At 40.3% G+C, this 25191-nt stretch overlaps 1 protein-coding gene across 2 annotated transcripts in view; it reads right to left on the reverse strand.

The window, feature by feature from the left end:
• Hmcn1 (hemicentin 1) overlaps window positions 1–25191 on the reverse strand; it is a 452651-nt gene that overhangs the window by 80573 nt on the left and 346887 nt on the right. For both annotated transcript variants that reach the window (XM_075988199.1, XM_075988198.1), the window contains 12 exons: window positions 23312–23473; window positions 22175–22288; window positions 21860–22062; window positions 20659–20740; window positions 20418–20549; window positions 19779–19928; window positions 16841–17000; window positions 11026–11150; window positions 10665–10848; window positions 9986–10083; window positions 7068–7346; window positions 1671–1867 (listed from right to left, as the gene is read on the reverse strand). In XM_075988199.1, coding sequence (XP_075844314.1) covers window positions 1671–1867; window positions 7068–7346; window positions 9986–10083; window positions 10665–10848; window positions 11026–11150; window positions 16841–17000; window positions 19779–19928; window positions 20418–20549; window positions 20659–20740; window positions 21860–22062; window positions 22175–22288; window positions 23312–23473 — 1886 coding nt within the window. The remainder of the gene's footprint in view (window positions 1–1670; window positions 1868–7067; window positions 7347–9985; window positions 10084–10664; window positions 10849–11025; window positions 11151–16840; window positions 17001–19778; window positions 19929–20417; window positions 20550–20658; window positions 20741–21859; window positions 22063–22174; window positions 22289–23311; window positions 23474–25191) is intronic.

Raw genomic sequence — 25191 nt, forward strand, 5'->3', positions numbered from 1 at the left:
CACAACAGGAACAGCGGAAGCAGGGCAAGCTTGAGGCTCGGTCTTGTTTCACGTCCCATCTCAATGCTGTTCCCAGGGGTTGTTTGTCTCACATCTAGTGGGATCTTGCAAGAAGTTTTATTTCCTTGAGGCAGAGGGGAAGTTCTTGGAGGGCTTTGTTTCAGTGTATGGTTTGAAGGTTTAACCAGACCTTTCTGGGTTTCTGCTATGTTTGGAATGAAAGGAGAAGAAGGGATATGCTCCAGAGGACACTGACGATGAATTGTGCTGTCTACTGGCTCCGTTACTCACTACGGTCAGTTGCTGTGCCTCTGTCAAGATTACACGTTGGAAATGAAGACTTTCCCTCCCAGAGTGGTTGGAAGTGTGAAGAGTATGACAGAGCCCCAAGTCTAACATAATACAGAGTGGAAAACACATCTTTATTTCCCTCTTCATCCAGTTCGCTTCCCCTCTCCCTTTTTTCAAAGTGAAAAAGAGAAGTAATTTATTATTTTAAGTCATATAGAATGATGATTATAACAGTAGCCAGAATTTTAATTTTTTCCTTATTTTTTTAAAATCTTTTTTTTTATTGAGAAAATGAGAAAAAAAACCAAATTTCCACCTCCTCCCAGCCTCCCATTTCCCTCCCCCTCCTCCTACCCTTCTCCCCCTCCTCCCACCCTTCTCCCCCTCCCCCCACTCCTTTCCCCCTCCCTCTCCAGTCCAAAGAGCAGTCAGGGTTCCCTGCCCTGTGGTAAGTCCTAGGTCCTCCCTCCTCCGTCCATATCTAGGAAGGTGAACATCCAAACTGGCTAGGCTCCCACAAAGCCAGCACATTACGTAGGATCAAAACCCCTTGCCATTGTCCTTGGCGTCTCATCAGCTCTCATTGTTCGCCATGTTCAGAGAGTCCAGTTTTATCCCATGCTTTTTCAGTCACAGCTGGCCTTGGTGAGCTCCTAATTTTAGTTGTTATGTAATGTATTTCTATGGCACCAACCCAAACATATTATGTTCCCTGCCTTTGAACTCCCCAAAATATAAAATTGATTTTATCACCATCATCATTATTGTCATTATTCATTTCATTGTTATTTTATCTGAAGTTTACAAGTGAAGGCATTAGGGCTCTGATGAAGAATCTTTATGATATAAAGTTCACCTTTATTATTAATATGAAAAATGTTACAATATATCACAGAATAGTCTTTAATATGTTCATATTTCTGATCAGTTTTTTAAACATAAACCAGAAGAACCATTGAATTTTACTGAAAGATTGTGATTTAAAACACCGTTTCTCCAGCCTTCCATGTTGGTTAGTTCCTTTTGGGGATGAAAAGTATAGTCTGAAATCTCATATATTATATGTTGGATTGCTTTCTTCTGCTTAGTAAAGAACTACATAGAAAGAGGTAAGAGCTTCAGAAAACATACTAACAATGGAGCTCTGAAAATATGCTCAAGTTAATGAGAAGGAATCTCGCTTTCTTCAAAACATTGTATTAGATTCTTCATCATCCTCCTACTCATTTCCCCAGTCATGGCTATTATAGAGGCCATCTACCCTTGGCAAAAATCACTGATGTATTCAGAGGCACAGATGCAATTATTCAATAGTTATCATGCACTAGGGAATAACAATGTAAAGAGAATAAAATAATCATATGAATGGTGACATTTACCTGAGCACTGGATACTCGAAGGATGGCCCCTCCTTCCAGAATCTGTACTTGATCTGTCTGTACAAAAGGCCGGCCATCTTTCATCCAGGAGATTTTAGGAGCAGGGATTCCAGAAGCCATGCAGGTCAGCTCAAGTGGGTCATTCACAATTACTGATACCTCTCCAGGTCCTTCAGATCCATTGATGTGAGGTGGTTCTAATGACATGGAATCAGACAACAGAAAAAGAAACTAGTTGTCGGACAAAATATTCCTCATTTTAAAAGCTCAAACAGAATCAGATTTACATGCCTATGACATAAGACAATTGGAATATAGAAACTAAAATGATCATTCCTAGATAGCAAGATTCCAAAAGCTGGGGATAGCGGTTTCTGCACAGAACGTATTTGTTATGTCTAGGCAGGAGTAGCTTTCTTTCTTTCTTTTTCTATTTATACTTCTAAAATTACCTTCCTCCAGAAAAAAGCTAGAGTCTAAACACTGAGAGAGAACAGTAAGGATCCTTGGCTTAATCACTCTCAAATTTAATCCTTTTTAAAATGGACTTCTCTTACAGTGATCACTCAAGTTTCAAGTGAAAGTTTTCCTAGCTCAAGCTTCAGGCTTTTGGGTTCAGAAGGCAGTCAAAGCAGATGTTGGACAGCTCCGAGGGAGAGCTGAGGGTTTTTGTCTTTTTGTCTTAAATCAGGCACACAGTTTAGAATCTGACTCACAACACAGGACCTGATGTTAGACTGACTTTGAATTGAGCACCAAGAGTTAGGTCAGTGGAACTGGACAAATCTTCAGAAGGAGAACAGGTATCATGAGATACATTAGACCATCGTAAAGATTCAATGAGACCCTCCATGTTTTTCTTTAACTTATGCATGCTTTATTTTAAATTAAATGTTTTAAAACGATGCACTCACTACTATCTCTACGTTATTGTTGAAATTTTATATTTAAATTTTTGTTAGCCCTCATTTTCTTATCTAGAAAAAGAGAACACAGAAAATCTTTCTCCCTCCCTCCCTCCCTCCCTCCCTCCCTCCCTCCCTCCCTCCCTCCCTCTCTCTTTCTCTGACTCTGATTAGGAAGAAGACAGACACACAGACTTGTGTGGCTCTGGAGGTTCTCCTTTTACACTTCAGCCCATCTGACTTATGACTGTTGAAATATATTTTACTTGTATTATAAGACCGATCTATGGTTTCCTGATTAAAAGATTATAATTATAATCACTCTCTATATAGCTAACTGAATTAAATGAAAATTGGTTTTTAAAGCCTGAAACATTATCTACCTTAATATACATATGAAAGACCTAGGCTTCAGCTTAAGGCTACTCCTCTCCTTCAATTGGCCCTGTCATTTGATGCTTCTCACAGTCAACACCACCCACCCACTACCTGAGTGTGTTGAGGTATCATCTCAATGTTCTATGAGTGACAAGAAGCTTTTTTTGTTTTGTAAACTGTCTACTCACCTTCAGCTTCATAGTACAGTACATTACTTCTAAGAGGTGAAAGCACTAATTTGGCTCTCTAGTTGATTAAAATAAATTCTTCATTAATTATTCTTATTTATTATTTGCTACATGCCAGTCAGATAGACAGAAAAGCGTCATTAGGAATCTCTTCCTGCTGAAAGGGTTATGGTCCCCAGGTTAGGGCAAGACAGAAAAGCGTCATTAGGAATCTCTTCCTGCTGAAAGGGTTATGGTCACCAGGTTAGGGCAAGACAGAAAAGCGTCATTAGGAATCTCTTCCTGCTGAAAGGGTTATGGTCACCAGGTTAGGGCAAGACAGAAAAGCGTCATTAGGAATCTCTTCCTGCTGAAAGGGTTATAGTCACCAGGTTAGGGCAAGACAGAAAAGCGTCATTAGGAATCTCTTCCTGCTGAAAGGGTTATGGTCACCAGGTTAGGGCAAGACAGAAAAGCGTCATTAGGAATCTCTTCCTGCTGAAAGGGTTATGGTCCCCAGGTTAGGGCAAGACAGGAAAGAGTCATTAGGAATCTCTTCCTGCTGAAAGGGTTATGGTCACCAGGTTAGGGCAAGACAGAAAAGCGTCATTAGGAATCTCTTCCTGCTGAAAGGGTTATGGTCACCAGGTTAGGGCAAGACAGAAAAGCGTCATTAGGAATCTCTTCCTGCTGAAAGGGTTATGGTCACCAGGTTAGGGCAAGACAGAAAAGCGTCATTAGGAATCTCTTCCTGCTGAAAGGGTTATGGTCACCAGGTTAGGGCAAGACAGAAAAGCGTCATTAGGAATCTCTTCCTGCTGAAAGGGTTATGGTCACCAGGTTAGGGCAGCGGCAATAGCAGCATGGTTCCTACTGCTTCAAACTCCAGTCTGTAGAAGATACCTGCGTTAGACGAAGGTCAACTATTTTACTTTGTACTTTCCCATATATCTTATATTCAGGAAAGGGAGGGAACTGTCCCCACTCAGACTACTCAAGAATCTGTTTCCTGTATAAATCCCAATTTTGATCCCTAAAACAATAAACACTATCATCAGCTAAACAGCTCCGTGTCTGTGCTTTACATAAACACTCCAGATTTAGCTGGCATTCAGACAGCTGCTTTGCTTCCTTTCCCAGTATTCCGTGCACTTGTGTGATGGGGCTACTAATCATTTAGTCACATAGTCTGGAAACTGAGACTCATCCTTGATACAGTCACATCAACTCCACATATGAAATCCATAAGCAAGTTCAAATAAGCTTCCGTTATTAAGACAGCCTATAAAGAGACAGCTCCTCGGTGATTCTCTTCCTATTTGTGCGGCTCTAGTCAGTGCTGAGCGCTGCTGGAGGTAAGGAGACATGGCAAGGTCCCAGATTGACCATGATGTGGCCATCAAGGGAAGGGCAAACATCTCGAGTGCGCACCAAGTGCAACAACAGCCACCCTCCAGACATCTCCCTTAAGGAGAAGAGCAAGAGTTTGCAGGACTGGGGGTGTCACAGAGTGACGGAGTGCTGGCCTAACATGCTCAAAGCCCCGGGTTCGCCTCTACAACGCAGAAACAAGCCCAGATCGTATTAAAATCCAAGATAAACATTAAGTTAGGAAATATTAAAAGCAGGTTTAGTTTTGAAAAATCACACAAGTGACAGGATGAAGAATGGATTAAGGAAGCTGTCATATTCACACAAGTCTGAGAATGAGAATGATACACCTGGTCTGGATGTGTCACCATATCCACACTGTTCTTAATAGCTCGCATCACATTTTTTTTTTTTTTTTGGTTTTTCAAGACAGGATTTCTCTGTGTAACAGTTCTAGCTGTCCTGGAACTTGCTCTGTAGACCAGGCTGACCTCGAACTCACAGAGATTCATCTGTGTCTTCCTTCTGAGTGCTAGGATTAAAGGCGTGGACCACCACCGCCCTGCTGGTGCGCCACCACCACCCCCTCATTTCTTAATAACATACTGTTCTCCAAATCCATTCTCGACTTAATCCATTCTCTGCTCTTTACTGCAAGACTGCTCTTTGCAAATTAAAGGTCTGCCTATGTTATTGATCTCACTACAACTTGCAATGGTTTCAAGTTTTAGAAAATAAAACTGAAGCTTTCAGGGTTTACAGACATATTTAAATTTTATTTAACTTATCTATAGTCTGAGAAGTTTTGACTAATATATATTATATTTTGGTTAAATAGACCCCTATTCCCTCCCCTCTGATTTCTTCCATACCCACTCCTACATCTTAACTTTAATTTCATGTGTTGTTTTCTTATTTTACAGATGGTCCTCTGCATTGCCCAGGCTAAGCACAGCAGTTCATGAGACAAAGGCTCAGGCTTTTTGTTTGGTTTGATTTTTAAGGGACATCTGTAATTTTTCCACCGATTTGCCCCTTTAAAGCAAAAGTTTTTGTTTGTTCTTTTGTGGGTTTTGGTGCTAGAGGTCACATTATCTCATCCATTGTTACTCATGATGGCAAACTGCTGTGTAAGGATTTGTAACCTGTCCGGCTCACGTGTACAGCTCCAAACAATTTTGGGTTGTTTTAGGTTTCTAAATAGCCTGGAAAAATTTCTTCTGCCATCACCTTTGCCTTTTGAAGACGCAGATATTGCCGAGCATGTCACTGGGTTTATTTACATATTGTCCTGCTTCCCTCTACAGTTAAAACTCCCATTAGCACCGCTCAGAAGTATCTAGTTTGGCTTTGATTCAATCCAACAAGGACATATTAAGAATTTCTGGCATGTCAGACGTCATACTAGGCACTGGGCACCAGCAATGAGTAAGATGCATGCTGGGTTCACCATCATAAAATTTAACTAGGGATAAAGACAACTTTCAAAGTCACATAAATAATTGAATTTTAATAGGTGCCCTGAGAAAGATTACAGAACACACTGAAAACATATGCTAGCCCTTCCTATCCAAGGCTCCTGCCAAAATTCTTTTTTGCTGTTCTCAGTAGGGAGAATGTCTGTGCTGTGAAAGGAGTATGGCAATTTCCCAACATCATAGTGGGCGGGGGGAGCACAAAAAGTTTTGACTATTGTAATAGTTTTATTTATTCTCCTTTTCTGTCCACTGTCATGATGGTCCTTACACAGGAAAACTGCAATCTGTTTTAATGATTGCTTTTGCTGGTAAGATGTTGGGTCATAAACTTAAAGTATTTCCTTTCAATGTACACACGAGTAACTAGAACTTGGCTATTCTAATTGATTGTTTGACTATAGTCTTAAAATTGGATAATCTAAGACTATTTGGGACAATGGTAAAAAATATTATCATATTTAATCCAATTTCCATTATCAAATGTGCTTTAAATTCTTAGGAAAAGCTCAGAAGTTATCTACCAGGGCCTGGGTAGATGGGCCAGTAGGTGAACTGGCTGTCTGGAAAGCATGAGGACTAGAGTCAGGATCCCCAGAACCCTTGTGAAAGCAGGGTAGACATGGTGGCCCCTGGGATCACAACTCTCAGGAGACAAGAGTGGGGGATCTCCTAGTGAGTAGATGGCCAGCGAGACTCCAGGTACAGATAAAGATCTTGCCTCAAAAAATAGAGTAGAGAATAATTGAGGACAATATCTAACCTTAACTCCAGGTCTTTGCATGGACACACTTACCTCCACACTGCACACATGCATGTGCCAACACGCAAACTGACACTCATTAAAATGCCTGATATTGATAAAGTATCGTGCTTTTCCAATGACTAAATTCTTAGAAATAGGAGTTTTTATATTTTCAGACAAAGACAACTCAGCATTCATTTCCAACATACTTTAGAAGAATTAAAGAACAGAAACAGAAAAGCAGTAAAGTTTTCACTAAAGTTTGTCCCACAAAGAATGATTCTAAGACTCGTTATCCAAGTCTTGATTGCCACTGAGTTCTTAAATGTTCTGTACTTATCAGAATGGTTATGTACCTAGGACTTTCAAGACAAAATGCTTGCTGATTTCTCCAGCGTCATTTGAGGCCACACAGGTGTACTTTCCAGCATCTTCAGTTTCTGCCTTGATGAGCTGAAGGACCATCCCTTGAGTACTAATGGTCAGATGAGCATCAAGCACCAGAGGCTGGCCATCTCTGAACCAAGACATACTTGGAGTTGGGGTTCCATCTGTAAAGCATGTCATGGAGGTAGAACTGCCTTTGACAATGGTGATTTCCTCTGTTCCCATTGCGTTGTCTATATTTGGTGGCACTACATAGAAAATAAGTCAGGTAAAATTGATATATCCATTACAATTTGCAATGAATTTGCACAACAGTAATTAAATAATTCTGTACTACTCTACACTCATGGAAATGATGTGTTTTAAGATAGCATAGAATAAATTGATGGATTTATTGTAAACCTATTTAATGGTTAGGTTAATTATTAATCTTCCATAGATTAGCAAAGAAGCCTCAATATTGCTTTGCTATTGAATATACATTCAATGTGTATTATAATTTGTTTATATTTCAACTAGGTAGCATTATTTCTTTAATTTGTTCTCATATACAGTAGTTCTTGTAGTGATTCAAAAGTATATTTTCAATGACTTTATGGAGCACATAGTAGTAGATTAAGCTTTATATACATCACAAATTCCAGTTTCTGGTTATCAGGGTTGTTCTAGAATGTTATTACAAATTGAGAAACATGGAATAGTAATCCACAGTATTTCATAAATACAAATACATTCACTCAAATTTTATATTTCTAAATGAATTGCTAATATTATTTAAAAATATGTTTAATTTTTTTCTGTGTGTATGAACCAAAAATCTTCAGTCTGGATTTAAGTACTATTTTTGAAACGTTAGTTGTGCTTGTTTGACATGGAGTACACATGAAGCCATGATACTAGGAAGGTGGCATAGGGGATTCTTTAAGTGGGGAGAAATAGTATAGAGTGAGGATACTAAGGATGGAATGACTTGGGCAGGAGTGGTGTGGGACAATTGTCTATATTCTGTCAATTATGTTTGAAATAAATGCTGATTGGCCAGTAGCCAGGCAGGAAGTATAGGCGGGACAACCAGACAGGAAATAGAGGTGGGTCAATGAGAACAGGAGAATTCTGGAAAGGAGGAAGCCCATTCCTCCCCAATCCTGTCCAGACACCAAAGAAGCAGGATGTGACCTGCCCTGCTGAAAACGTACTGAGCCATGTGGTTAACATATGATAGAATAATGGGCTAATATAAGTTATAAGAGCTAATATGAAGCTTGAGCTAATGGGCCAATCAGTTTATAATTTATGTAGATCTCTGTGTGATTTCTTTGGGACCTAAATGGCTGTGGGAACTGGGCAGGACCGAAACCCCAACAAGCAGGCCCTCACATTACAAAGGGAGATGGGGGGTGAAGAGATGAGAGTGACAGCTGAGACAGATGAGGCAAAGTGAAGGGTATGTGAGAAAGTCATATAGGAAGCTACTATCTTATAATCTAAATGGAAAAAAAAACCACAGAAGAAAGATTGAATAGAGTTACCCTGAATGGCTCAGTAATGATGCTTCTAGAAACAGCACATACTAAGCAGAATTCCCAGTCCCAGAAGTAAGATACCACCACAGTAATTGGTCAGGCAGGCTCCAAGGCCTCCCAATTAGGCTCTTTCCAGCCCCCTTGGTAGCCCACCAGAACTAGAGCATAAGATCATATTGCTACAGGCGACACAGAAAAAGCAAACTACAGATGAGATGCAAGTGTCCTCCTCACTGGCTAGCTTTCAGTGTTCTAGCAGGTACAGTGCTGGCTGCTGGGGGAGAAAGGGAAGCAGGTGTTTTACTCAGCTGTGAATCCATCCTCCAAACTGAAAGCCAACTTGCTGGGCAAGGAGCAACATATGCAACACTGGCATAGGGTTTACCAACCAATTGGATTAAATTTAAGAAGAAACTCATATCTGGTATTGTATTGACTGAGGGGGTTGTTAACTCAAATGGAGAACTTATTACCATTGTTTAATTAAATTACATCAAACTGCCTTTTAAATATCTATCACCATATCATAGACAAAAGTTACCTTAGCCCAAATCAGAGAAGCCTCTCCTTGCAGTGAAAAGTGATGAATTCAGAGACTCATGATTTCCCAAGCTGCTGAGAATAAATTAGGGCTCAGCACTAAAAAAGTCATTTATACAACTCCCCTTAAGATCTGGGAGCACTGCACAAGAAGAGGCCTTATTTTGGTTAGTTTGGGCAACATAAAATAGTCATTTGGAAAGAGGAAAACTCAATTGAGAAAATTACCTCCATTAGATTGACCTGTGGGCATGATCATGGGACTTTTCCTTGATTAGTGATTGCGGTAAGAAGGCCCAGCCCACTGTGTCCCGAAGTTATCCATCCAGGGGAACCTGGTGGACTTAGGCAGTGAGTACACAACTAAGATAATAGTTGTATCATTACCTCATAATTGCACAGCCTGCTTTAGCTGAGTCAGTGGGTCACAAATTAAAACATTAGACAGGAACACGAGGAAGAGATTTTGAAGAGGTAGTGGTAGGCAGTGATGGGGTACGTGAAAAAGTGGTGTATGAGGGTGGTCGGTATGTGCTATGAAAATGTGTGACATAGTCAAAAATTAAACAAAGCCCTTACATTTGACTTCATTCTGTATTAGGAGAGAATTTTGACAGACAGAATGGGCCAGTAACTATATACTCTGGGGATGGGGATGGGGTGGAGAAAACACATTCTTCCCTAATAGCAAGATACTTTCACCAATTACTTTTTAACAGTGGAGAGTAGACTTTATAAGTCTGAGAGGAAGTCAGTTTCTAAAGGCATGTTGCTTAATGCCACTGAACGTGAGGCAAAGTAGGAGAATTATTTCTGTGACGTACCGAGGACTTGAAGGCTGTAGTGCTTACTGTCTACGCCAGCTCTATTGGAGGCCACACAAGTGTACACAGCAACGTCTGACACCTGAGCTCTCACGATCCTGCAAAACAGAACTCGGAATCTCATACTCAATCCCAAATAATTATGATTTATACACAGAGAATTCAATGAAATTTATATTGAAATTTCTTTTAGATAAAAAGCTGGTGGCCATCGTCACAAAATGGAGACATTGTGTCTGCAATGGTGTGGATAAAGGCAACTGTGCAGCCATGACAAGCCACTAAGAATACAACACAATTGACAGAGGGGAGATTTTTCACACATTAAAAGAGAAAAATGATAGCATGAAAGTCACATGAACATTATCAATATTCTCCCATGCTACCATGTAACACTGTGCTTAAAGTATAACTCTTAGAAATATAAACTTATAACAGTTCACCTCTCAAGACCCATTGTGCCCACGTGTACTAGAAAACGAACACTTAAATAAGAATACAAAGCCATGTTGATTCTTCATTCCTCATCTTCCCTCTTCGGAACACATACTGAACGGTGTGGCTCAACAGCAGTCAAAGTTTAGGGAAAAGCATTTCGTAAATGTCGTGTAGATGAGGGAAGAGTTGACAATGACCGTTCCCATAAGTGCTGAGGAAATGACACACAATGCAATCTAACCTGACAACCTGCCCTGCTGACAGCAAGCGGATGTGGGAGGAGAGGGGCAGAGGAAGGCCATTCTTCAGCCAGTTGATCTGCGGTGGAGGTGTGCCCACGGCTTTGCACTCGATATTTACTGACGTGTCCACCAGAGCCATCAGTTTCTCTGCCTCGTCTTCATTACCTCTGATTTTAGGTGGAACTATACAATGCACAGAATGAGAGAGAAGATGTATGAGTTCAGATCAGTTGCCCTGTAAATCATTTCCGCTTCTATTTTCCATCCCCAAAGGAAATATCAGATATTAGGTTTCACCCATGGTCCATTAATGGATTCTTAAAGCAGCAAAGTCATAAGTTGGTAGCATTTCATATTTACCATAGACATTCAAGTTAAATATTCGGTCTTCTTCTCCAGCAGGGTTAGTAGCAACACACGTATACTTCCCCATGTCAGATGTGAGAGCTCTGTAGATGTTTAATGTGCTGCCCTCTGCGGTGACGCTGTGGAAAAAGTCATGACAGAGGTGCAGAGATGTTAATGTAGGGATAGGATCTGGAAAACACATTCAACTTCGTCGTGTCCTCTGAAAATATTTAGCATCATAACACAATGCCTTCATCTAGAATGGAATGATTCCACCCTATTTAACAAGTGCATGGAAACAAAGAATTCAGAGCCACAGGAACGGATGGTGATCTCAGGAAACTTAAATTATATGGAAACCATTTTCATATCGAGCACCCCCTTCTGAGAAAAAGGAAGCAAAGTCAGATGAGGGACATGGCAGGCAGAGGTGCCTTTCTCTCAGCTCTAGAATGTTATATTCTTAGTGACATGAGCTATCGAGTCAAATGAAAATTTGAAAATTTTGGCACAAAGGCTGAAGAACATAACAAGTGAAGAAATTATAAATAAAAATAAACTGCAAATACCCTAATTATACTTTAATGAAAAAGAATCAAATAGCATAGTTTACTTAAATGGTGATGACGCTACATATATAGATGCATTTTAAATTTTTTCAAGTGGCTAAAGTGATTCTTTTGAGTTACATAAAATTAAATGATAAACATGAAAATAGATAATAAAATATGTATAAGTTAAGATTATTACATTATTCATTTTATCCACATACTACTAATTACAAAACACAACTTCTTATGCTTTAGGAAGAAATTTAAAATATTATCTACAGTGATTCTAAGAATAGTGATTTTTAACAGCATCCCTGATTGTGAACTTCTACTAGGGTGTACTATTAAGTATCACATTTTGAGATATATATTGAAAATATAACATCTAAATATGGTACTTTTCTCAAAATGTGATATTTAAAGTTCCATTATTTAAATATATTGCAAATTAAAATTTCAGGCTGCCATAGTCAAAGCTATTAAGGCGACTTTGAAAAGGTGACCTTGATAAATTGCTTTACCTAGATATCTATAGCACCATGAGACAGTGATAAAGTCAATAGCCAAGTGGAGATAACAAGATGTAACTTTAGGAATTTAAAGTTCCAATTTCCCAGGTACAAAACATAGAACCTTAGGTCCCATCAAACCTGAAAGATGGCTTATATCCACTTAATGAAAACAGCTAAACACTTGTTAATTAATAATATGTTCACATAAAAGAAATAAAATGTCCAATATTTCTGGAAATATTATCTGGCAGCTTACCCAATCTTGTAAAGAAACAAATACCTAAATTTTAACACAAAACAAATACAGGGAAAGTTATGCTTATATGTATTTGTTGTATGTATTGAATTCATTGACTAGAAAATATGCTCAAACTTTTAAAGTATTAGTTAAACTTATAGATTTAATAGTGCATTGAAACAATATTATGCCTACCCATGCATATAATTATTCTGGTATATGTGTGTAAATATGCTTGTGTTGAAATATCTTTATGAGATTCTAGATTGTTCATCTGAAGGAATTTGTTTAGGTAGCATAAAGCTCCTATTGCATTGCTATTCATCTCTTTGTAGAAAGAGAAATAAAGATCAGCTAAAGGTGGTATGTGAACAAAGCACTATAAAAACAAACTGGATTATAACACTATTACATCTTTTCCCATAACTATCAAATTAACCCTACATATGTGCAGTTTGATAACTTTAAGATAAAAAACCTACAGCTAGGATATTGATGACTCTGTTGTGGGATGCTGCTGGCTTGGCTTATGGGAAAGAATTATTTTATGACATGGACTTGTTGTGGACATTCTAGAACTGGAAGTATATATTCTATGACAGATGTATAACATTTTGATGAATGGGTATCTGGGATTTTATAATACAGAATTGATGATAAGGGTCCCTATCTCCCCTTTATCCTCCACCCCCACACACTCATATATACAGATATAATAAATTTTAGAGTGTTATCTGAAGAGAATTTTCATATTCAACACTCAAAAATTGTTATCTTTTCTCTTTTTAAATAAAATAATATCTAAGGTCTAATGACATACAAGTTGTAGTGATTGGTTTTGAAAGCTTCACACAAGCCTAAATGTTAGGGGCTGCAGACCCTCAGACCTTGAACTTTCTATGACTTGTTTCCTTATGCTTGCAGCTGCTTTGAGCACAAAACCCCCATGAGTTCCTGATAACAAGGAAGTGGTTTCTTGTGGGCTTGCAGTAGAAAATCCTGAGAGCTAGGGTGTGGCCACTAATCAAGAAAAGCACTATATAAGCTTCCCTGGGACACACTCAAATTGGCATACTTGCTTCAAGAGTGGCCCATGTCTCTGTGTGTTCTTAATACCTAGACCCTTGCCCGATTGCGGTTCCAGGTGGTGCAGGCACCACAGGTGGAGGCCCCACTGGGATTGGGAATTACGGACACCTCTGAGGGACACCCTCCAGAAGGCTGGCCAGCATGTAAGTAACAAAGAGAAAGGGAGGGTGAATTGTAAGAATGGGGGCAGATTCTTCCAAGTCTGTTCTTGTAGAGGAATTGCAAGTACTACTAAAAAAAAAGCAGGGTACTGGGATTAAAAGAAAAAAATGTACGTAGACTTGGGAGAGAGAAGTAAGAGAGTAAAAGAGTACAGAAAAATAAGCTACATAAAGATGGAAAATATACAGAAAGTCTGGATTATGTACATAATTGTGTTTTCTTTGAATTTTTTGAATGTGAAGAAGTGAAGTACAGAGAGACATTTCATTGTTCGGGCTGCTAAGCTAAACCAGAATAAAGGTATCTTGACTTCAGAATTTGTGTCTAAGGATAAGTTCCATTGGAAAAGACGTTCTTCTTTTGTTTCCACAGAAGATGAGAACCTGTGGATTGTTTCTAGACTAATGTGGTTTGATAGACCAAGACCACTTGAAAGGTTTCCATAAAAATCTCGCAAAAATACTTCACCCAATAAAAAACAGGAAGCAGTTTGGAGAGAACTACGTCCAAATTCCTAAATGATTGTCTCAATTGCCACGTTTTCCCTTGGAGGCTGGTTGAAGAATCTATGCATACTGAAGGCTGTGGGGTTGAGGAGCAGGTTGGGGAAGCTGTTGGGATGCTGGAGATTGTCCAGGATGGAGAGTCTCTGGCATCATGTAAAGGAGATCCAGAGGGGAAGGAGCCTGAGGAGACTCAGATCTCAGATAGTAGTGATTCCAAGTCATCTCTCAGGACTGCGTCTATTCTCTTGCCCCGCCCCAGGAGAAAGAATCCCTTTTACAAACAACTGCCCCTTCAGCTAGTGAGAGGGAAGTAGAAGAGTTGCAGAGACAATTGGCAGAACTTAAGTGTAGAAATATCCAGGCTTTCCCTGTTATGGAAACTGGGGATCCTCAGGGGAATAGGCAGAGGCTACATCAGCAGTTTCAGTTTATGGATGTAAGACAGCTTAAAGAGGCCGTAACCACTTATGGCTCGCAAGCTCCCTTTACTGCTGCACTGGTCCTACAGGGATCAACATTTGATTCCTAGTGATTGTATACATCTTTGTAGGGCGGTGCTTAGTGGAGGGGATTATTTGATTTGGATGTCTGATTATCAAGAGAATTGTATGAGACACAGCAAAATGGAATGTCCCAAGTAAAATACCTTGCAGTTAAACCGGAGTCAAAATATGACTTTTCATGCAACTGTCTGTATGTCAGCGCCATTTTTCTTTCTTTTAACTAACCATACCTTAAATGATTCTGCCCTTAACGGCTCTCAAGTTTAAGCCATTTAAGCAGTTGTTGGGTGAACAAGACGTCTGTCGCTGTGGTCCGGGTTCCAGGCTTGGTACCTCTCCCAGTGAATCAGCTGGTGCTGAGCCGTCCCTGCCTAGACTTTGGGATCACCTCGGCTGTAGTGGCCGCTACTGTCACTGCTGAAGCCTCCACCATGGCAGCTGGAATTGCCATCAGCCACAAGGCAGTTGTGGTTAGCACTGTTGATTCCCTAGCCAGACAAGGTTGCCACTGCCTTAGAGACCCAAAATTCCCTTAATGGACATATTCGCCAGGGCATTTTCCAACTTAACCTAGAGACCGCCCTTTGACAAGAGCAGTTAGGTTTCTTATGGGATTTGCAGATGGTTAGCTGTTTCCCTTCCTTCCATCATACTTGTGTCAAGCCTGGGGCCCGTCAGGAACTTAGGGCTACTGTCAGCCGGTTGAATTCTTAAGGAACCATGGAACACGCAATTTCTTCATTTTCCTGCGTCCCTTGAGATTAATGAGACTTGTGTTCCTCCCACTTTCATAGATTTTCTAACTAAGGGCATTCTTAACTTCATATGGAAAAGCAAAAAAACCCAGGATAACCAAAACAATCCTGTACAATAAATGAACTTCTGGAGGCATCACAATCCCTGACTTTAAACTCTACTACAGAGCTACAGTACTGAAAACAACCTGGTATTGGCATAAGAACAGACAGGAGGACCAATGGAACAAGACCGGATATTAATCCACACACCTTCAAACACCTGATTTTTGACAAAGAAGCAAAAAAATATCAAATGGAAAAAAAGCATATTTAACAAATGGTGCTGGCATATCTGGATATCAACATGTAGAAGAATAAAAATCGACTCATATCTATCACTATGCACAAAACTAAGGGCATTCTTTATGGCCTAGGCTTGCTGAAAAGCTGGTCTGGGACTGTTGCCCTAGGAACTCTCGTAGCTGGAGGGTTTTTAGTGCTCTGCCTTTATAACAGGTGGCAGCAACAGCAACAATAGCAGTGATTTAATATTGCTACTATGCAATTAATGCTTGCTTAAGTAAGCAGGCTTCCCCTGAGTGCAGTATGGGTCAACATACTGCGAGAAGGCCAGTGAGCCAGAGGCTGGTAAGACAGAAGCCTGTCACAACAACCTAAGACAGAGGCCTTGCATGCTAAGGCAAGCGTTCTTGAGGACAGGTAAGATGTGAATTTGTGCTTCTGCAACCTAAGACAGGCCTGGTCTAACTATATTGAAAAGGGGGAGCTGTTAGGGGCTGTAGACCCTCAGACTCTAAACTTTCTATGATCCCTTGTCTGTCAGAGTAAACAACTTGTTTTCCTTTGCTTGCAGCTGCTCAGAATTCCTAATGAGTTCCTGTTAACAAGGAAGTGGTTTCTGGTGGGCTTGCAGTAGAAAATCCTGAGAGCTAGGGTGTGGCCACTAACCAAGGAGAATATTATATAAGCTGCCCTGGACAATAATGGACAATAAAATTGGCATTCTTGTTTCAAGAGTAACCCATGTCTCTGTGTGTTCTTTAATCCCCAGACCCTTGCCCGATCACAGTTTCAGGTGGTGCAGGCACCACACCTAGACATATCTGGGAAGTGGGAGCTTTAATAGAGGAATTGCCTTCATCAGATTTTTCTGTGGACATTTCTTCTTGATTAATGGTTGATGTGTGAAGGTCCAGTTCAGTGTTGGCACTGCCACCTCTGGGTGGGTGGTCCTGGGCGGTATGAGAAAGCAGACTGAGCAAGCCATGAGGAACAAGTCCTCCTCCATTTCAGTGCCTGCCCCCAGCTTCTGGCCTTGGCTAGACTTCATTTTGAGATACAATATAAGCTGTAAAATGAAACAAACTCTTCCCTCTCAAAGTTATTATTGGTGTTTATCACATCAGTAGAAAGCAAACTAGAACAGCAGCAAGTATTATTCATGTGAATCGTGACGGATAGAGCACTGTGAAAGATCGTTATCAAGCAAAGATTTATTTTAAACATACCTGATTCTTTCTGTTTCACCATTCACTATGGGTTTTCCATCTCTAAGCCACTGAAGACGTGGGATGGGGATGCCATCTGCATTGCAGACCAGCTCAACATTTTCTCCAAGAAGGACACTGACTTCACTTGGAAGTTCAGCACCAGCAATGCTTGGGGGAACTTTAGAGAATTTTCATTAGCAGAGTATAAAGATATAAGCACTCATGACTGTGACAGAATACTGGAACATATCATTTCTTTTTTGTTGTTGTAACACTTGTGTGTGTGTGTACATGCACATAAGTTGTCTTCTGGTGTGTTCATGCATGCACAGAACATAGGCAACCTGTGGGAGCTGATTTTCTCCTTATGCTATGTGGATCTCAGGGATTGAACTTGGGTCATTTGTTTGGTGGCATGTTTACCTGCTTATCCACCTCACTGGATCAGAACATGTCATTTCTAAATCAGAATTCTTCCAAGGTTAGTGCGGGCCTATTATTACCTTCATAAATTATTTTCAAATAAGAAAGAGAAAGGCACCAAATTACTGCGATGTTTCTGATAGTCCGGAAACTATTTAGTCATAGGAACGGGTGACAGATTGATCTTTTGAGTAATTTAATGGAATAATCCTCAGATTAAGTCTCAGATGGATTGTTTATAATTTATGTAGTTCAGGAAATCAACCTTTAAAACATTTTGGCATAAAGGTCTCAGGACAAGTTATATATTAATTACTTGTCTAGTATCTACTTTACTATTTATTCTGAAAAATTGATGTACATATTATACTATTAAGTCTCTAATAGTTTTTGTTCTTTTTTATCTAGATATTCTTAGTGTATATTAAATAAATTGATAATAATCAGAAAACCAAGTTGAATTCCCAGCACCCACATGGCTGCTTACAACCATTTGTAATTCCAGTTCCAGGAGATCCAATGTCTTCTTGGCTCTGGGCACCAGGCATGCCTGTGGTGCAGACATACCCTTATGTAAAATGATACATTGTAAGACAATTCTTTAGAGGTCAAAAAGGAACACTTTTGAGCTTCTGTTCTATAATTACAGAGATGTGCCCGGAGCAGCTCATATTTAATCACAGGAACCCATGTGGCAAGACTTCCCTACCCCATATTCACTACCATTATGACAGCTGAAAATAGGCCAAGCTAGGCAAACACACACCAGGAAATTGACACATCATGGCTACGTATCAGGATCTTTTTGGTTGGAGAGTTAATTATTAACTGTTTACTAACACAGCACTGTGTTGTCCTTCTAAATGTCATTTTAGTTAACCAGGGATAATTGTAAAAACTTGGCAGAAGTTAGGGTATTAAAGAAATTGTCACTAGATACACTAATGAGACTTGTCTTAATTAACTGCTTTATTTTGTAATAGCCTTAGTTTTAAGACATTATCTAAATATATTAAAAATAAATTTCAGGAAGTGTTTGGTCACATCATAACACCACATACTTTATGATTTATATGATTTATTATTGATGCATATGCATAAGACAGCATGCAATTTATTTCTTTTTCTTTAGTTTTAAATCACATTTTGTTTACTTTCCGTATGTGTTTACACGTATGTGGATACGTGTGGCACAGGGCATGTGTGGAAGTCAGAGGACAGCTTGTGGGAGTTGGATCTCTCTTTTCACTGTGTGGGTCCATAGGCTCTAACTCAGATGCTCAGACTTGACGGCCAATGTCTTTGACTTAGGCAATGACTTAGACATCCTGCCAGCCCCAATAAGATACTGCGTCACCGAGTACCACTTTCCCCTTCCTGTCTCTGAAGTCTCAAAGCACCAGAAGTTATTAAAGAGATCACTAATCAAACTTTTTTTGTCTATATTTTCAAGATGTTATCTTTAACACAGCAACAGCAGATATATTAAGATCAAGAGTATAATTTATTAGAAATTTTTTAGCAATGGTAATAAAATCAGGAAGTGAGACTTCTATGTCATTTTGAATCAAATACATCACCAAGAGGTTTACTGAAAATCAAAAAGCAACATGTTGAGCTCCCAATAGATCAGCTCCACTGTCTCAGTAAGCATGGGATAAAACTCTCTGAACATGGCGAACAATGAGAGCTGATGAGACACCAAGGACAATGGCAAGGGGTTTTGATCCTACGTAATGTGCTGGCTTTGTGGGAGCCTACCCAGTTTGGATGTTCACCTTCCTAGATATGGACGGAGGGGGGAGGACCTAGGACTTACCACAGGGCAGGGAACCCTGACTGCTCTTTGGACTGGAGAGGGAGGGGGAAAGGAGTGGGGGGAGGGGGAGAAGGGTGGGAGGAGGGGGAGAAGGGTGGGAGGAGGGGGAGAAGGGTGGGAGGAGGGGGAGGGAAATGGGAGGCTGGGAGGAGGTGGAAACTTGTTTTTTTTTTCCTCATTTTCCCAATAAAAAAAAGATTAAAAAAAAAAGCAACATGTTTTCCTCAACACTATGCCACAATTTAAAACAAGGATAAATAAATATTTACCAGGTGAATTAATTTTCCTTACATTCAGTACAAAACTGTGCAAGACTAATGATCATTTGAAATTTAATTATTCTTATACCTGTGATTAAACAATAGCAAATCTCATGAATTAAATCTTACATACTATAAAAATAAGAACAGATTAAAGTCTTAGTATGAACATAACAGTTCCATAGATTATATCAGAGTAATGAACTGTTTTTCATTAAAAATGAAGCAAATTTAGGTAGATAGACTAAATTCTGCTATGTTTTCCTCCCTGAATTTATGTGCTTCTCCATGAAAATAGAATCCACTGGTAAATGCGTACAAAAAGGTGTCAATATTTTCAGTGACATATAGATATCATAGTCTATGACCAATAGTCTCTTTTAATACAGACCATTTGTAGTCTAGATGGAATACGACAAAGAAAGGAGGACAGACTGCAGTGCATTTAACTTACCCTGAAGGAACAGGATATAGTTTTTCTGAGCTTTTCCCTCCATATTGGATGCAACACAAGTGTAGTTTCCACTGTCGGCACGCTGAGGTCTGGCAATTTGCAGTTTGGTTCCCCCAGACAAAATGTGAACCTCGAGGGGGTCAGAATTCTCTACAGGTAGAAATAAAGAGGGAAAAAGAAAGAAAGAAATAACATTTAACGCCACTCTCTTTATATAACAAATATACATTCCTTAAAAGTTCTCTCCCTCTGTATTTTTAATGAGAATTTTTTTGAAACATGAAAAATTTAAAAAGTATTCCTTTATAATGGGATGTGCAGGTCTATAATCCCAGATATCTGAGAGGCAGAGTCAAGAGTATTGAAAGTTCCAAGCTAGCCTGGGCTACTTAGCCAGCTCCTGCCTCAAAATCAAAACTCTTGGAAATGCTGGGGTAAACTGCAGAGGCAGAGGCCTTGTCTTGAATGTACAAGGCCCTGGCCTCATTGTGTAGTACCCCAACAAAGCAAAGGAATCCACTCGATAAATTTATATTTAAGAATATTAGACTTTTTTCTTGAATTAACTGCAGCCATGAGCACAAAATCTGAAAATCAAGGGCAAAACGAGGCAACCACAAAACTGTTCAAGTGTGTTACCTATAGGCTTGTGGTTCTTTAACCATGTTATGGTAGGAGGGGGGATCCCAGTGGCATCGCATGTCAATGTCACTGGGTTGCTGACTGTTTCCACAATGACATCTCTTTCAGGCCCTTCAATAGTGGGAGGCACTGTAAAAAGACAGAAGCAGATTGCCCACCATCATTAAGTTCATTCAAGAAACAGTCTTTCATTTGCATATCTAGGGGAAAGAGAGTTGTATTAGAGGCAAATGCTCACCATATACATTGAGGTGGAAATTTTTATCATCTCGTCCTGCTACATTTATAGCTCTACATACATACTGGCCTGTGTCAGACACCTAGAAGAAAAAGATACTATTGTATGTGCTCCATTAGGTGATAGATGACCAACCACGAGGTTTTCGAGTAGATTAAATAAATCATCAGTCATCTGTACGCTCAACTGCCCCACTTCTAGTCGTCTTCAGAAATCCTGTTTGTTTCTTTTAAAAATGAGGAGGGGGTGGGGGTAGATGGGGGGAAGGGGAGATGGCGAGAGAGAAGGGAGAAGGGGAGGATTGGGGAGGGCTTTGGGTAATGGGATAATTGAGATGGAGGAAGGGTGGATATGGGAGCAGGGAAGAAGTTATCCTAACCAAGGGAGCCATTTTAGGGTTGGCTAGAGTATTGGCCCTAGAGGGGTTCCCAGGTGACCAAGGGGATTTCCCCAACTAGTTCCGTAGGCAGCAGAAGAGAGGGTGCCTGAACTGGCTTTATCCTAAAGCCACACTTATGAATATTTTGCATATCACCATAGGAACCTTCATCCTGTGATGGATGGAGATGGGGACGGAGACTCACATTGGAGCACTGGACCGAGCTCCCAAGGTCCAAATTAGGAGCAGAAGGAGGGAGAACATGAGCAAGGAAGTCAGGACCTCGAGGGGTGCACCCACCCACTGAGACAATGGGGCTGATCTATTGGGAGCTCACCAAGGCCAGCTGGACTGGTACTGATGGAGCATGTGATCAAACCAGACTCTCTGAATGTGGCTGACAATGAGGGCTGACTGAGAAGCCAAGGACAATGGCACTGGGTTTTGATTTTACTGCATGGACTGGCCTTGTGGGAGCCTAGTCTGTTTGGATGCTCGCCTTCCTAGACCTGGATGGAGGAGGGAGGACCTTGGACTTCCCACAGGGCTGGGAACCCTGACTGCTCTTTGGACTGGAGAGGGAGAGGGAGAGGGAGTGGGAGGGAAATGGGAGGAGGGGAGGAGGTGGCAATTTTTATTAAATTAAATAAAAAATTTAATTAAAAAAGTAAATAAAAATGAAAATAAGTTCAATGGTATTGACCATGCATTTTCCCATGAACAACACTGTTCACTGTAGTAAAGGGGGTAGGTTGCTGCCAGTTATCTTTTCCACAGCCCCACCATGGAGGCACAACCCTCAGACAAGGATCAAAGATGCACCTCAGCTCTCTTGATGTGCAGAGTTTGTCCACCAGTTAAGATCTCCACGTGAGTAGAATCTGTTATCGTCCGCCCATTCTTGGACCAGGTGATGACTGGAGGAGGGACAGCATTTGACTCGCATTCCAGTGACACTGAGGTCCCCTCTCTCACGTTAACTACAGAAAGAGACTCACTGCCATGATCCTTAATGCTTGGGGGCACTGTGGCGGGGAACAAGAACAGAATATTCAAATGTTTTTTTTTTCATTGAGTTGCTTAGGTAGAAAATATGAGATGAAATGAAATTGTTTTACGAAGAGAGTGGGAACACACCGTGAACAGTCAGGGAGACTTTCTTCTTGCTTTCTCCGGCTTGGTTGATAGCAATGCAGGTGTACTCGCCACCATCAGATACCTTGGCCCGAATAATCTGTAGAGTTCGACCACCTGGGGTAAATGCAACGTAAAGACAGGGATAGAGGTTGCTTTGAAAGGTGTTGTTAGCACATTTGTGTGTGTGTGTGTCTGTGCTGGACAATTGAATTATATCTGTCCACTCAAGCACAGGGTGTTTGCTGTCTATGTTTTTAAAATGTTATTTTTCATTTATAAAATTCTTTCTGGAGGATGTAGGCTACAGTATGCAGTAGTCAGAGGACAGCTTGTGGGAACAGTTTCTCTTTTCCTACCATGTAGGTCCCAAGGATCAGGTAGTCAGTCTTGGCAGCAAGTGCCTTTAAACTCAAAACCATCTTACTGGTCCTCACTCTCTATCCTATGTGTATCCTATACCTATGTATTTAACTTCCTATCATCTATACTCAAGAAGACCAGGGCTGACTGAAAACAATTAATAAGTTTATACAGTGTTGTAGGAGGCTGCCCAGCCCTGAAATAACCACACAGAAACTGTATTAATTAAGTCACTGCTTGGTCCATTAGCTCTAGCTTCTTATCGGCTAACATCTTAATTTAACCCATCTCTATTAATCTGTGTATCGCCACGAGGCTGTGGCTTACCAGGTAAAGTTCTGGCATCTGTCTCTGGTGGGGCTACATGGCTTCTCTCTCAACTCCACCTTCTTTCTCCTAGCATTCGCTTTAGTTTTTCCTACCTAGCTATACTCTACCCTATCACAGGCCAAGGCATATTTCTTTACTAACCAATGGTATTACAGCATATAGAGGGGACTTCCATATCAATACAGTAGTTAGTTACCATTTACACTCAGGATCACACTTTTCTGATTCTTAATTTCATAATTTTTGAAAAAGATCCCTGTACATTTATTGTACATTTCCTCCAAAGTGGTCAAAGTCTACACTCTAATGGTTCTAATTGGGTACTGTGAGCAAACAAAGGGAGTTAGACTTGACTTTGGAAAGAGACTTGGATGAAATGATATTTTGTTTTAAAATGGGAGAAAATGACATGTGTGGTTCACATGATGGGAATAGTAAGCTTCTTACCAGGGACGATAAGAACATTTGTATTTGGCTTGATGGGCTGTTCATTCTTGAGCCAGCTGAGGTCAGGCGGGGGAAAACCAGAAACCTCACAGGTCAAAGAGATAAAATGGTTCACTACCACAGAGAGATGTTCATGGGTAGGACCAATGATACCTGGAGGAACTGTGAAAGTACATGCATAAATATTAAAAGTGAACTTTGACAGTATCAGAAACACATATTCCAACTCTTTGTGGTCTGTAAAAGTAACAAGCATATGATTCTGATAAATATCTAGTGATCTTTGTTGGAATCTCTAATGACATCTTTAAACCCATGTCTATCAGATGTTTTTCTAATCGAAAGAGTCTCAGCAGGGTGCTGGTGGCCCACACCTTTAGTCCCAGCACTTGGGAGGCAGAGGCAGGGTGATCTCTGTGAGTTTCAGGCCAGTCTAGTCTACAGAGTGACTTCCAGGATAGCCAAGGTTTCCTCTAGCCATGGGTAGTGACCTTGGTGTAGCAGTGCAGATGTGAAATTCAGCATTTATAACACATAAAAGAATATCCCCAAATATAGAGCAACCAATTATTCAAGATCTTGAATCAAACTGCCTGTGTAGAACGCTGGCTATGCATTTGTGAATGATATAACTTGGAGCACGTTTCTTAAGCTTAGTGGTCCTTACATTGCCATCTATGACAGAGGAATCAAAAGCCAACAAATGACTGAAAGTCACTGATATAATTACCAGAGATAATGGGTAAAAACCACTTGACTTAGTCTTGGTACCAATCCAGCAGTTAGTAGGCTTCCACTTAACTATTTAAAGATTGGGACTTTTACACAGAAAAATTTTGAGGGGCTGTGGGATAAAGGAGATAGAGCATTGATGTTCCATGAAAATTAACCTTTATGTGAGGGAAAGTAAAGCGATCTTTCTTTCCTTCCTTCCCTCCATCCCCCCTCTCCCTACCTCTCTCCTTCCCTCCCTCCTCTTCCTTTCCTCCTCTTCTTCTTCCTTCTTCTTCTTGCCTATCGGTGACCTTGAACTCACCAGTTCAACAAGACAGCTAGCTAGCTAATCCCAGCAGCACCCTGTCTCCACCTCCCCTTGGCTGGGACTACAGATACACACTGCTACAACTAGAGGTTTATGTGGGTGCTGGAGATTGAACTCATGTGGAGCAAGGACCTTACTGGCTGAGCCATCTCCCCAGCTCCAAACATTTTTTAAAACCTATGCTGTACTATATAGATTAGAACATGTACTTTTACAACAACCATATTTGTTTAATCCATGCTTCCTGAAAAGTTATACTTACTTCTGTTTAGGTAAAATACAAGATCAGGGATCTAGCTCAGAAGTAGAACACTTGCCTAGTGTGCTCAAACCCCTTGATTTGGTCCCTACTACTGAAAAAAAAAAAAGAGCTTGCCCAGTTCAAAGTTGTTCACTAAAATACCTAAAAGTATTTATAGTGTGTTAATATTATAAGTATGTAGAATATAATGATAGAATTGTTTATTTATTACACAAATAGCAATCACCATATGCTGTATACATCACACCACATAAGAACATGCTACCATGCCAAATAAAAACTTTTTTATATAAATTTATTTATTTATTAAAGATTTCTGTCTCTTCCCCGCCACCCAATTCCCTCCCCCTCCCCCAATCAAGTCCCCCTCCCTCGTCAGCCCAAAGAGTAATCAGGGTTCCCTGCCCTGTGGGAAGTCCAAGGAACCCCCACATCCATCCAGGTCTAGTAAGGTGAGCATCCAAACTGCCTAGGCTCCCACAAAGCCAGTACGTGCAGTAGGATCAGAAACCTATTGCCATTGTTCTTGAGTTCTCATAAAATAAAAACCTTTGAAGAAAAATTTTCAAAAACTTT

The sequence above is a fragment of the Microtus pennsylvanicus genome, chromosome 10, assembly GCF_037038515.1.
Source record: "Microtus pennsylvanicus isolate mMicPen1 chromosome 10, mMicPen1.hap1, whole genome shotgun sequence".
Lineage (NCBI taxonomy): Eukaryota > Metazoa > Chordata > Mammalia > Rodentia > Cricetidae > Microtus > Microtus pennsylvanicus.